The 12,352-nt window shown below is 34.5% G+C and overlaps 1 protein-coding gene across 3 annotated transcripts in view; it reads right to left on the minus strand.

The window, feature by feature from the left end:
• Window positions 1-12,352, minus strand: part of RABGAP1L (RAB GTPase activating protein 1 like) — a 677,279-nt gene that overhangs the window by 230,502 nt on the left and 434,425 nt on the right. For all 3 annotated transcript variants that reach the window (XM_020902280.2, XM_070474047.1, XM_020902281.2), the window contains exons 16-17: window positions 8,772-8,897; window positions 6,785-6,928 (exon numbers count right to left, since the gene is read on the minus strand). In XM_020902280.2, the coding sequence (XP_020757939.2) occupies window positions 6,785-6,928; window positions 8,772-8,897 (270 nt within the window). The remainder of the gene's footprint in view (window positions 1-6,784; window positions 6,929-8,771; window positions 8,898-12,352) is intronic.

Consider the following 12,352-nt stretch of genomic DNA (forward strand, 5'->3'; position numbering starts at 1 on the left):
ATGATCTTAGTTTTCTGAATGTTGAGTTTTAAGCCAACTTTTTCACTCTCCTCTTTCACTTTCATCAAGAGGCTCTTTAGTTCTTCTTCACTTTCTGCCATAAAGGTGCTGTCATCTGCATATCTGAGGTTATTGATATTTCTCCTGGCAATCCTGATTCCAGCTTGTGCTTCATCCAGCCCGGCACTTCACATGATGTCCTCTGCATATAATTAAATAAGCAGGGTGACAATATACAGCCTTGACCTACTCCTTCCCCGATTTGGAACCAGTCTGTTTTTCTGTGCCCAGTTCTAACTGTTGCTTCTTGACCTGCATACAGATTTCTCAGGAGGCAGGTCAGGTATTCTGATATTCCCAACTCTTGAAGAATTTTCCACAGTTTGTGGTGATCCACACAGTCAAAGGCTTTGTTGTAATCAACAAAGCAGAAGTAGATGTTTTTCTGGAATTCTCTTGCTTTTTCAATGATCAAGCAGATGTTGGTAATTTGATCTCTGGTTCCTCTGCCTTTTCTAAATCCAGCTTGAACATCTGCAAGTTCATGCTTCATGTACTGCTGAAGCCTGGCTTGAGGAATTCTGAGCATTACTTTGCTAGTGTGTGAGATGAGTGCAATTGTGCGGTAGTTTGAACATTCTTTGGCACTGCCTTTCTTGGGGATTGGAATGAAAACTCATCTTTTCCAGTCCTGTGGCCACTGCTGAGTTTTCCAGATTTGCTGGCATATTGAGTGAAACACTTTCACAGCATCATCTTTTAGGATTTGAAATAGCTCAACTGGAGTTCCATCACTTCCACTAGCTTTGTTCGTAGTGATGCTTCCTAAGGCCCATTTGACTTGGCTTTCCAGGATGTCTGGCTCTAGGTGAGTGATCACACCATCATGCTTATTTGATTCATGAAGATCTTTTTTGTATAGTTCTATGTATTCTTGCCACCTCTTCTTAGTACCTTTTGCTTCTGTTAGGTCCATACCATTTCTGTCCTTCACTGTGCTCATCTTTGCATAAAATGTTCCCTTGGTATCTCTAATTTTCTTGTAAGAGATCTCTAGTCTTTCCCATTCCATTGTTTTCCTCTATTTCTTTGCATTAATCACTGAGGAAGGCTTTCTTCTCTCTCCTGGCTATTCTTTGGAACTCTGCATTCAAATGAAGAATATATCTTTCCTTTTCTCCCTTGCCTTTAGCTTCTCTTCTTTTCTCAGCTATTTGTAAGGCCTCATCAGACAGCCATTTTGCCTTTTTGCATTTCTTTTTCTTGGGGATGGTCTTGATCACTGCCTCCTGTACAATGTCACAAACCTCTGTCCATAGTTCTTCAGGCACTCTGTCTATCAGATCTAATCCCTTGAATCTATTTGTCACTTCCACTGTAAAACTGTAAGGGATCTCATTGAGGTCAAGCTTACACAATGTTTTATATATATATATATATAAGGCAATCCCAAAGAATGCTCAAACTACCGCACAATTGCACTCATCTCACACGCTAGTAAAGTAATGCTCAAGATTCTCCAAGCCAGGCTTCAGCAACATGTGAACCGAGAACTTCCAGATGTCCAAGCTGGTTTTTAGAAAAGGCAGAGGAACCAGATATCAAATTGCCAATATCTGCTGGATCATCGAAAAAGCAAGAGAGTTCCAGAAAAACATCTACTTCTGCTTTACTGACTACGCCAAGCCTTTGACTGTGTGGATCACAATAAACTGTGGAAAATTCTGAAAGAGATGGGAATACCAGACCACCTGACCTACCTCTTGAGAAATCTGAGTCAGACGCAAAGAGTCAGACACGCAAAGACATGCAAAGAGTCAGACACGACTGAGTGACTGAACTGAACTGATTATACACACACACACACACACACACACACACACACATATACGTATCAATTAAAAACTCAATGTATCACTATTTCAGGTAGGAAAGTTGGGGCAAAGAATAAGGATATATAATGAATCTACTCTTCAGATCACTATTTCAGGTAGGAAAGTTGGGGCAAAGAATAAGGATATATAATGAATCTACTCTTCAGAAAACAGCGTTAGAAAAGTGCTTTAAAAGGGGATTACACTTCGTGGTATTTAATCATATATCCCATAGTGTCATTTTTTTTCTCCTCATCACCCTAAGAAGAAAGGAGGCAGGAAAAATATTCCAATTTGAAGGGTCAATGATATCCTTAAATTTCGTGAAATACCAAGTTACTATATAAGTCTGAATATATTTGATACTCTAAAAACTGAACTATCTGGGAAGAGTCAACTTCAAACACCAGCTGTCAGTTATCTTGTCAAGACTAAAAGAAACACTGTTTTCTTTATGTCTTTTGAAAGACCATGGAAGAAAAAACACTTTTGGAAGACTAACTGAATCACCATAGTCAAAGAGAAACAGCATAAACCTTCTGTTAGGGACAATGGCTGAAATTTTGGTTTTAGCAAAGAAGCGCCTCCACCGAGGGGAAAACAAAGATGTTTAGAAAGATAAGAAAGAAACAGCAGCTCATTAAGGCCCTCTGAAGAATCCCTGAAGTCAGCTAGTTATAGAATAAACGGAGAAGCCACTAAAAGGATTATACAGGTGGATGGAGCAGAATGGAGGGCAATATTACCAAGTGAATATTTACTACGTGGCAGACAGAGTACCAGGCACTTTATATTCATAATTGCCTTTAATCCTTAAAAAAAAAACCCAGGAGCTAGATATTGTTAGCTTCATTTCACAGATAAAGAAACTAATACATATATTGGTAAAGTGATATAGGAAGGATTAACTTAAAAACCAACTATCTCAACTCCAACGTTAAGATGTCTCTCTGGTTGCTTCTTCTATAATTGAATACATTGCTGAATTTTCCCCACCAGGGTAACTTCCCTCATATAAGCACAAAAGTGATTCAGGTCTTAGACCCAGCTCTTAGTTCTCATTAGTATGCAGCTTTAGAGATTAAGTGAATGATTTCAATCATCAAATGAGTTTCATTTTGATTCATGTTCAGGAGCACTAATCTGACCCAGGACCTGCTCACTAAAAAAAAGAAAAGAAAACAAAAATCTGCCCCTGTTCACAAGGAAGATTTTTGCTGAATAAAAACAACTCAAAAAGTGATGCTTAAGATACTTTGAAAAACTGTTTGGTAGCATCTACAAAAACCCTAGCTTACATGTGTCTTGACCCAGAAATTTCACTCCTAGCTGTGTACCCACTGAAGTGTATACACATGTTTACCAAAAGACAAGTTCAAGAATGTTTACAGAAACACTACTCATAATATCCCTAATCTGGAAATGACCCAAATGCCCATCAACAATAGAATGGAAGAATAAATGAACTGTAGTATAGTCACACAATGGAACAAATTAACCATGCCTAGGAGCACTATATAGATGAATCCCACAAACAATATGATGAATGAAAAAGCAAGATGAAAAAGAGTTCATATTGTATGAGTCCATTTAAACAAACTTCAAACAATTAAAACTAATCTAAGTGTTGAAAGTCAAGACCACATTACTTGTCAGAGGAGCAATGACTGAGTGGAGGGAAGGAGGGCTTATGAAATACAGAGAGTGTTCTCCTTTAACCTGGGATGTGTTACAGTAGTATGTTTGCCTTGTTAAAATCACCATGTTTTAGTCTTGGTGGGTTAACAGAACACTATTTACACTATAATTAATACTTTTAGCCTTCTTCTTATCCCTCCATATAAACAGAGGTATATAATAAACATAGAAGATTTTGTTAATTTTTTTTTCATTTAAACTATTGGCTAAATATCAATCTACAGAGTTCTTCCATTTATCTCAATATAAGAAAATGTATTTTCAACTCCAGTTTCAAATCGTGTAGCCATCCATCTTCACCAAAAAAAGAAATTGACCCAATTTACCACATATTCAGCTTTAAGTAAATATTTAAAATAAAACCATCATTAACTAGAAGTTTTTCCTAATTCCAGATGCATTGACAAAGTTACTAAAATTCTTCCCTTTTCTGCCACTTAACTTCATGTTCTTAACCTTAAGACGAATCAAGAAATCTTTAAAAGCATTTAACTTAGGAAAACATGAAATGACAATATGCTTTCCAAGAGTAAAATTTTAAGCTCAATGTCTTTCTCATTTCACAATAGGATCTTTGAGCAAAATACTCTGCAGAGCTGTACATCTTTTTAGTCAGAATAAAGAACTCCAAAAGCTTTTCCATCTGAGAATTTCCAAGCCTTCCACTTGTAACTCAATATTAATTTATAACCATCAATATTTAAATTTTTTTAAAGAGATAATATGACAGAAATACCTATGGATGTTTCTAATTAAGACTATGTTGCTGTTTCTTCTTTTAGAACATTTGGTCCCATATGAAAGAATGGCTTTGCTATAAATATTTTAACCACAAGAAGGAAAGGGGCAAGGAGAAAACACAGACAAGCAGGAAATAAAAGTTTATCTAAAAATTTCCTTTGTAAATTAATCCTCTGACAAAGATGAGTTAGTGGAAAGAACAAATGTCCTGAAGCATACTACAGTATCATTCCCAAAAAGCTCTATTTGGAAAGGCTATTTTACTGTGTTAAGGGATGTTATCACTTATTCCCCTGGTTTCCACAATGTTGTGTTTACAAGCAATTCCATGTTTTAGAAAGCTAGGCAACCTCCTTGAACAGCTGCAGAGTGCACATTTAAGGGAAGAGAAAGTAACACCTCTGATGCTCTTATTACTTTTAATGAGCATCAAGATTAATTAATCATAAATGCTGCGATTATGATTCTGAATCACAGTGGACAACTGATGAGCAGGCTTATAAATTTTCTTTTCTTTTCCCTACCATAAAAGTTCCTAATTTTCTTAGTAACTGATATTAGAAACTCAAGTCTCTTCAAGATGACACTTCCTGAGGAATTATGTAATCTGGGTTCCAGAAGTCCTGTGGACAAAGCTCCAATGTTAGGAATCACACCATTCAGGAAGAAACAATTTCACAAAGTCACTATTCCAGTGTTACTACTCTACCAAAAGTGACTCAAGAAATCCAATTTAACTGGTATGATTAAGCATATTAATTTCATTCTTTTTTCCTATAATGAACACCATCAAACCAATCTGCTATATATTTAGATAGTATCAGCAACAAAAATGAAGCAATGATAGTATTTGCAAGCTCTTACTATATATAAAGATAAAACTGTTAAAATGTCACACCTCCACTTTTCTATTTTTATACATACCATGAAATACTAAACTCAGCTCAGTGTGCAATGAGTAAGATAAAGGCATATTTACTTAACAAAATTAACTTTTATATCAATCTGCTTTAAGATTAAAGAACTCAATGAATTTGCTTTTACTTTCAAACAGCATTAAACTGAATTAAAAGAGCCAGAATTGTTTATTTACCACACCAATTTGGACAATCAAGCAAAGCAGAATTTTTGGTACAAATGTTCAATTTGTTTTGTGTATATTGTTATCACATCATTTTAACTCTGAATAAGGTTTTAGCTCCTAATTTTGCATTCTTCCTTTAGGCTTAATTTAAATAGGCATTTTAGAAACTTATTTGTAAGTAAAATAAACAGGAGAATTAAATGTTTTATCAACCAGGTTCTTTGGCTGTTATAATATTCTGAATTTGAGAATTTATTCTGTGACTCTTATTGAGTCACTCAACTCTTCTGTATCAACATATATTACAAATGTTTTAAAATCGTATGTGTTTATAAAATGCTCTGCAACCTTTATACATTGTGCAACTGCCACCTAGAACCTTTGAAGAGCAAAACCCAGCTATGTTTGCATATAACATGGTTACTGCTATAGTAGGCTTGAAAATGACAATTATGCTTTATGTAGATTATGCTTTATCTTTTTAATCTTATTTTTATAATTAAATTTCTAGTTTCTGTAGTGATTAAAATGGTTAGAATTTTTTTAAGGAAGTTATAAAACTTTATCTAAAAAAATGTAATACTGTAATACAAAACTGTCTAGATTATATTAGGCTTATACTTTTGATTACTCCAGATTTTTACATTAAGACAGTTATATTTTTAAATATATTTATACTCTCAATAAAAAAGTTCTTATCCAGCAACTTTTCATCACTGCAGACTATTAAACATTTTGATGGGCAGTAGATGATACATATGTGTGTAATATTACTTACATCTTTAAAGTAAAAGGTAAATAAATACAGCCACTTATGAAACTAAAAACAAACAAAAAAAGAAACAATATAGATACCTAAGGAATTCTGCAAACAAATTTCTGAAATATTCTGTCTAAAAAATATGATATAGAAGCTTTAGTTTATCACTTCTCAATTAGCTGGCCAATAGCCTCAAATAACATACAGGAAGAGATACCTTATGACTTGAGAATTTAATTACCATAAAATTTTCATTTATATTCACTCCTTGGAGTATAATTATATTACCATTAAAAATACCCCATCCTGATTTCATTTATTTAATTTAAAAGATCCTTTATATTAGTAATGCATAATTATACAGATACAGGCTTATTGTGAATGTAATGATACAATTTAATTACCTTATTTTACTTTATAGAAATTATATATTCCTGATATTCTCATTTCTCACAAATAATAAAATTAAAGTAGTCTTGACTGAGAATTCAAATAGAACCTTTTGTTCAGTATTTCTGGCTTAATGTTCTTTTTTAAGGAAAAAAGGAAATGAAGAAAACTGTAACCATTTTATGTAGAGACTATTTTCTATTTTGGCTAAAATATGAAGGACGGGATTCACTCTACCTCACAAAGCAGTAAGTCAATGATGTGGAAGACCATGCAGAGTGGGAACTTGGCAGTAAAAAGAGTGAGAAACCACTGGGATGCGTACATATGAGCTTCCAAGTTCAGATCAGAAAAGTGGTTGTGCAGGTCCGGTAACTGCTCCTGAAAGTCAAGGCGGAAAATTGAGGGCGAGGAACACTTGAGGATGCTCTATTTTCTGCTACAGCTGCGATTTATGACGAGCTGGCTATGATGACTCTCAATTTACTACAGTATTCATTGAATTTTATGTAACTACATAGAAGTGATGACACGAGATGAGAACTGGGGACGTGACAAAGGACAAGACAGACTTGTTACGAACAAATAACAAAGATAAGCTCTTGCTACTTGACTCTTCCTGTTTCTTGAGAAACACCTGCAATGAGAGAACACCTGCAGTCTAGTGAGTACTGTGACTCCACGGTCAAGTCACAGCATTCCCATTCAGGGTTCATGCCTAAATAGCCAGGAAAACAATGCACCTTTTCTTTGAAGACCATTTAATATCAATGTCATTTAGGTTGTATGGTATTACTTCAGTACATTACTGAAGCGCAAAAGATAATCATACTTTTAACAATCTAGCTTCAACATACTAAGAATGACTTAGTATAGAAAACGTACAAGTATATCCTGTATGAAATAGATAACCAGATTCTTCCACACAGTCTTTTTCCCCCTCAGTGCCCATTTGTCCCTGGTGCTTACAGTTCTTTTTGACATCCACCTCCCCCTTTATTTCTTCTTCACAGTTAAGGTCTTATACCTTTCTGCATTCCCTTCTCTCAATAAAGCTGTCCTTAACCTCAGTGCAAACTCTCTGCCTTCCACCCCCCGTTCAGTCTGACACTGGCGACTCTTCCCCTTTAGACAACTATGGATCTGACAGCTCATGTCCATTAACTCCTACCGGTAGCCTCTACCGCCACATCCCAATAACGTTCCTCCCCAGACACTTTACTTCCCACCACTATGGACTCAATTCATTTACGTACTTTCTTCACATTTCTCTTGGGTTCCCAATACTTCATACAGAGAAAGCCACATAAACATGCTTCACGGAGCCATTACAAACTCAGGATTTATTATTCAACCTCAGCTTCCCTGGTGGCTCAGACGGTAAAGCGTCTGCCTACAATGTGGGAGACCCAGGTTCGATCCCTGGGTCATCCCCGGGAAAAGGAAGTGGCAATCCACTCCAGTACTCTTGCCTTGAAAATCCCATGGACGGAGGAGCCTGGTAGGACACAATCCATAGAGTCGCAAAGAGTCAGACACAACTCAGCGACTTCTCTTTCTTTTCATACACCCTTAGGTAAAATTTGAAAGCTACTCAGTAATTCCTTTAACAGCACCAAACAACAATTTTGCTCTTGCTCACAATCTATTTTATATTATATTTATATATATATTATATATATATATATATAAAAGAATACCTATTTCTCATACATATAAACATATAAATTATGAAATAGTAACAACATTGTTTAAGATCTGGAAATTACAGAGGAAAACATTTAAAATATGTGCTTGTATTACAATATTTTATGTGGTTTTTAATTTCATCAATATCTGTCTCTTTAAAGTGTTCCTTACTTGTGAACCTAAATATAGTACTGGTGCCAGGTAACACTGAGAAAAATATTAAGTATTTCAGTTTTTATTATGAAAATATAACTTCTTTACAAATAATACTGGGAACCCTCTTCATTAACTTAACTCACCATATTCACATTTATAAGTTTCTTAATGTTGAATATTTTAATGGAAGACTATTTTTATAAACCATCAAATAGTTAAATATTTTATGATATAAACACACTGTAGACATTGGTAAAAATCAAATCTATTTACATTTCCTGTAACTTTCCACTAGATTTTCATAAACCATTATTAATTTTAGAATTTTTATGTAACTTAACAAATTCCTTAGTGATAAAAGTTCTTAATATTTATTTACCTGCATGAGTCTCTCCAACTGATAGAATTTGCAGTGAAGATCTTCAAAGTTGTTTTTGTAGAGGTCTCGTAAACCATAGTCATACATGATTTTCACCAAAACACAGAATGCTTGCTCTTCTGGCATCTACAGGAAAACATACACATATAGAACATGACTGAATGGCATGTGACTAAAATGTCAGAAACATTCCTGCATGTTATTAGACCACTGGATCAGTGGTTTAAGGTCACTTGGGAATGAAATTCTTCACAGCCAGCTTTCTGCAGAGACATAGGTAAAATATATGCTCCAAGTTTTGAGCTTCCTCACTTGAGATGAATTTCCCTCTTTTGTTAATTTTAATCATCCTTTCACTTATTCATTAAACCATCTTAAAAACAGGTAATACAGTCAGACGATGCCCCCAAAATCAAAACAGTGTAAAAGTATATGAAGGTTAAAAAAAAGTCCCACTCCTCTCTATCCTTATAAACACTAACCCCTGTATCTGCCCCCCACCTCTTTTGCATAATCCCAAAATTACTCTTAATAATTTCATGTGTATCCTGGCAGTTTCTTTATGCAAGTAAAAGAATTATACTTCTTTTCTCTTTCCTACATGAAAGATAGCATTCTAAATACATTGCTGTGTATATTTGCTTTCCGCTCTCAATAATGTTCCCAAAAGAGGGAATGCTGGACCAAAGGATAGAATGTGTTTTTAATTTTGATAGATAGTATGATATTGTCCTCCCAGAATTTTCTTTATGCTGCTTATTTTTCTCTCTATAAAAAACATTTTTCAGCTGTTTCAGAAGCTTATGAGCTTCTTTCATTAAGATTTAAATGACAAACTTTGATATACCTTTCCAGAGATATTTTTATCTTAACAGAGAATAAAGTCTAAAATCAAAAGAACAGATCTCTAAATTATAGTATAAAGCTGAAAGAATTTAGAGAGGGACATATTCAATATTCTAGAATCTGTACCAAGCAAACAGAAAAAGTTGTCCTTACTCAAGGTCCGAGGATGTACCTATTATGTAAACATTTAGTTTAAATGTCATTTCTTTCAAAGTCTGACCTTGGCTGTTTATGGTATCTGACACATCTGTTAGACCAACTTCCTGCCTGTATAACTGAATCAAATAGGGTTCTATTCACCCACTTAGAAATGAAACTGTTTATCTGAGTTCCTACACAAATTGGCCACTTCTGTTTTCTACTATAAACCATGAAATATGTGAGTTAGTTAAAATCTCCTGAAGTTAAATAATGATAGTTAGCTCTTGTCATTTTGCTTCTCTAAATATTTATTTCTTTTTTTATCTATGAGTTGGGGGGCTTGGCTTTGACCCCAGCTGTTCAAATCAGCAGACATCTTTCAGTTTATTTGCAGTTATCTAGAAGGTAAACACACTATATTTTCTACCCCTTTACCAATTCTGTCACTGAAGCTTCAATTGAGACTAACGTGCACATATATAGTCCACGGTACTTCTCTTATTACCACATTTTAAGCCTCTTCATCTTCTCTCAGATCCCTACTAACATGGCTATACAAAAAAGCTGCAAGTAAGATAATTGTAACCAGCCTTGGAGAAATTAATTCACTTAATCTCTCCCTCGTTTCCAGTGATGGTTAGTTCAATATTTTACCATCTGCTATCTCATCTTATTTCCTGGAATGTGGTAAAACCACTAAAGCAAATGTTTAAACACCCTTCAGCATTCATATATGCAATCTCTGAACATATGAGATCATGCACTGTTCTAGGCCCTGGATACAGAGGCGAAAGTACAGTGTTGTCCCAAAGGACAAGGAAATAGGCAAGTCAACTTGAGTTTGATATAGACACATAAGTTGTGGAGTAGGGGAGGCTGGATGTGTGGGAGAGGAGTTAGATGCCACTACAATTACACTGCAAACAGAGGGATGGCTGAGTATGAGCTAGATCAGAATAAACTATTCACAAAAATGACATGAGACGTAAATTTCTACTGTGATTGTAGGTATGGAGCTTAAGGTCATTCATATTCATTCATTCCATACTCATTCTCTCTCCCTCTACCCCCGAAGCATCACTGTCTTTTATTTCTTGGCCCCCTTTCCCCTCTCTCTCCTCCACCTTACCCATGTAACTGTCCCTCTCACACATACATGCCAACAACATATTGAATAAATGTTCTTTAGTTTGAACTTGATCCCTAAAAAGAAATCCCTAATAACCTTTATTTTTAAAAAAATACATCTGTATTTGTTGGCAGGTGGGTAGCCTTGGAGTTAGTATCCTTCAGGTCTAGCTTCAGCAATCCAGTCAAGCTTTTGATTTTCAGGTAGTTCATGGGTCACATGAAAGTCATAGACTAAACCTATAAAATACCAGTCCAGCTGGGGTAGAATCAATACTGACTATCTGTGAAGACCAAGGTCAGATATAATAAGCTCTTACGGGATCTCAGATAGTGCCTTATCACGAAACTAAAAATGAATCCCTGTGAAAACAGAAAAGGCTCACTACCAAAACGAGTAAGAAAGTAATGGGGGAAAAAAAAGAAACAAAGTAATGGGAAATATGTATAATCCTTTGGAAAGTGGAAATTCAACCTTCTCTTTATAGTTTAAAGATGAAATGGGATCTGTTTAGCATGTTCAATTAAAGCTTCCCTTGGTATTTCTCTCTCATCAATAAATATATTCATTATTAAAACAGAAAGCAGGGTAAAGCACTCAAAATTTAGTAAAAATCTCAAAGATGTAAAAAATGAGAATAACTAAAATAGTTTATATTTTATATAACTAAAAATATTTTATATTTTATAAAATATAACTAAACAACAAATACTCATGGACATTTACACCACAGAGAAAAAAGGAAGTTCACACCTAGATTTATAATGGTATTTTGCTTTTGAAGGATTAGACAATGCATGTTTATGAAATATATGTCAGTAAAATGTCAACAACAGGGAGTTAAGGCTGAGTCTAGATTTGATGATATTGTAAAACATAAGTTACATGATAAAAATATATTTGGGAAATAATAAACAATAATCACTTGTGGCCACTAGTGGCTTCATGATGGCAGGAAAAACAACAATAACAGACATAAACAGACTTGAGCCTAAGTAACAGTAGAATATGGCAAAATAATTATTAATTTTCACTATTTACAACTTTTATGTTGTAATGTTATTTAATATAAGCTTATACCATTTAATTTTCCCCAGTTTTACTGAAATGTAATTGATGTACAAGAGTGTGTAAGTTTAAGATGCACAAAATATGGTTTTTCTGATTTATATATTTCTACATACATATAAATGTATGTATAATTATATCCATATCACCTCACATAGATATTATTTTTGTTTTTTATTGTGAGAATTTGAGTTCTTTTGTGGTGAGCAATTTTCAAATATATAATATTGTTAACTATATTTACCATGCTGTACGTTACATCCTGTAAACTTATTAATCTAGTAACTGGAAGTTTATACCCTTCCACCATACTCACCCATATCTTCCATCCCCCACACCTGTCAACTACCTACCTACTCTATTTTTGTAACTTCTCTTTTTGAAAAAAAAAAGTTTC

Source organism: Odocoileus virginianus, chromosome 11 (genome assembly GCF_023699985.2).
Source record: "Odocoileus virginianus isolate 20LAN1187 ecotype Illinois chromosome 11, Ovbor_1.2, whole genome shotgun sequence".
NCBI lineage: Eukaryota > Metazoa > Chordata > Mammalia > Artiodactyla > Cervidae > Odocoileus > Odocoileus virginianus.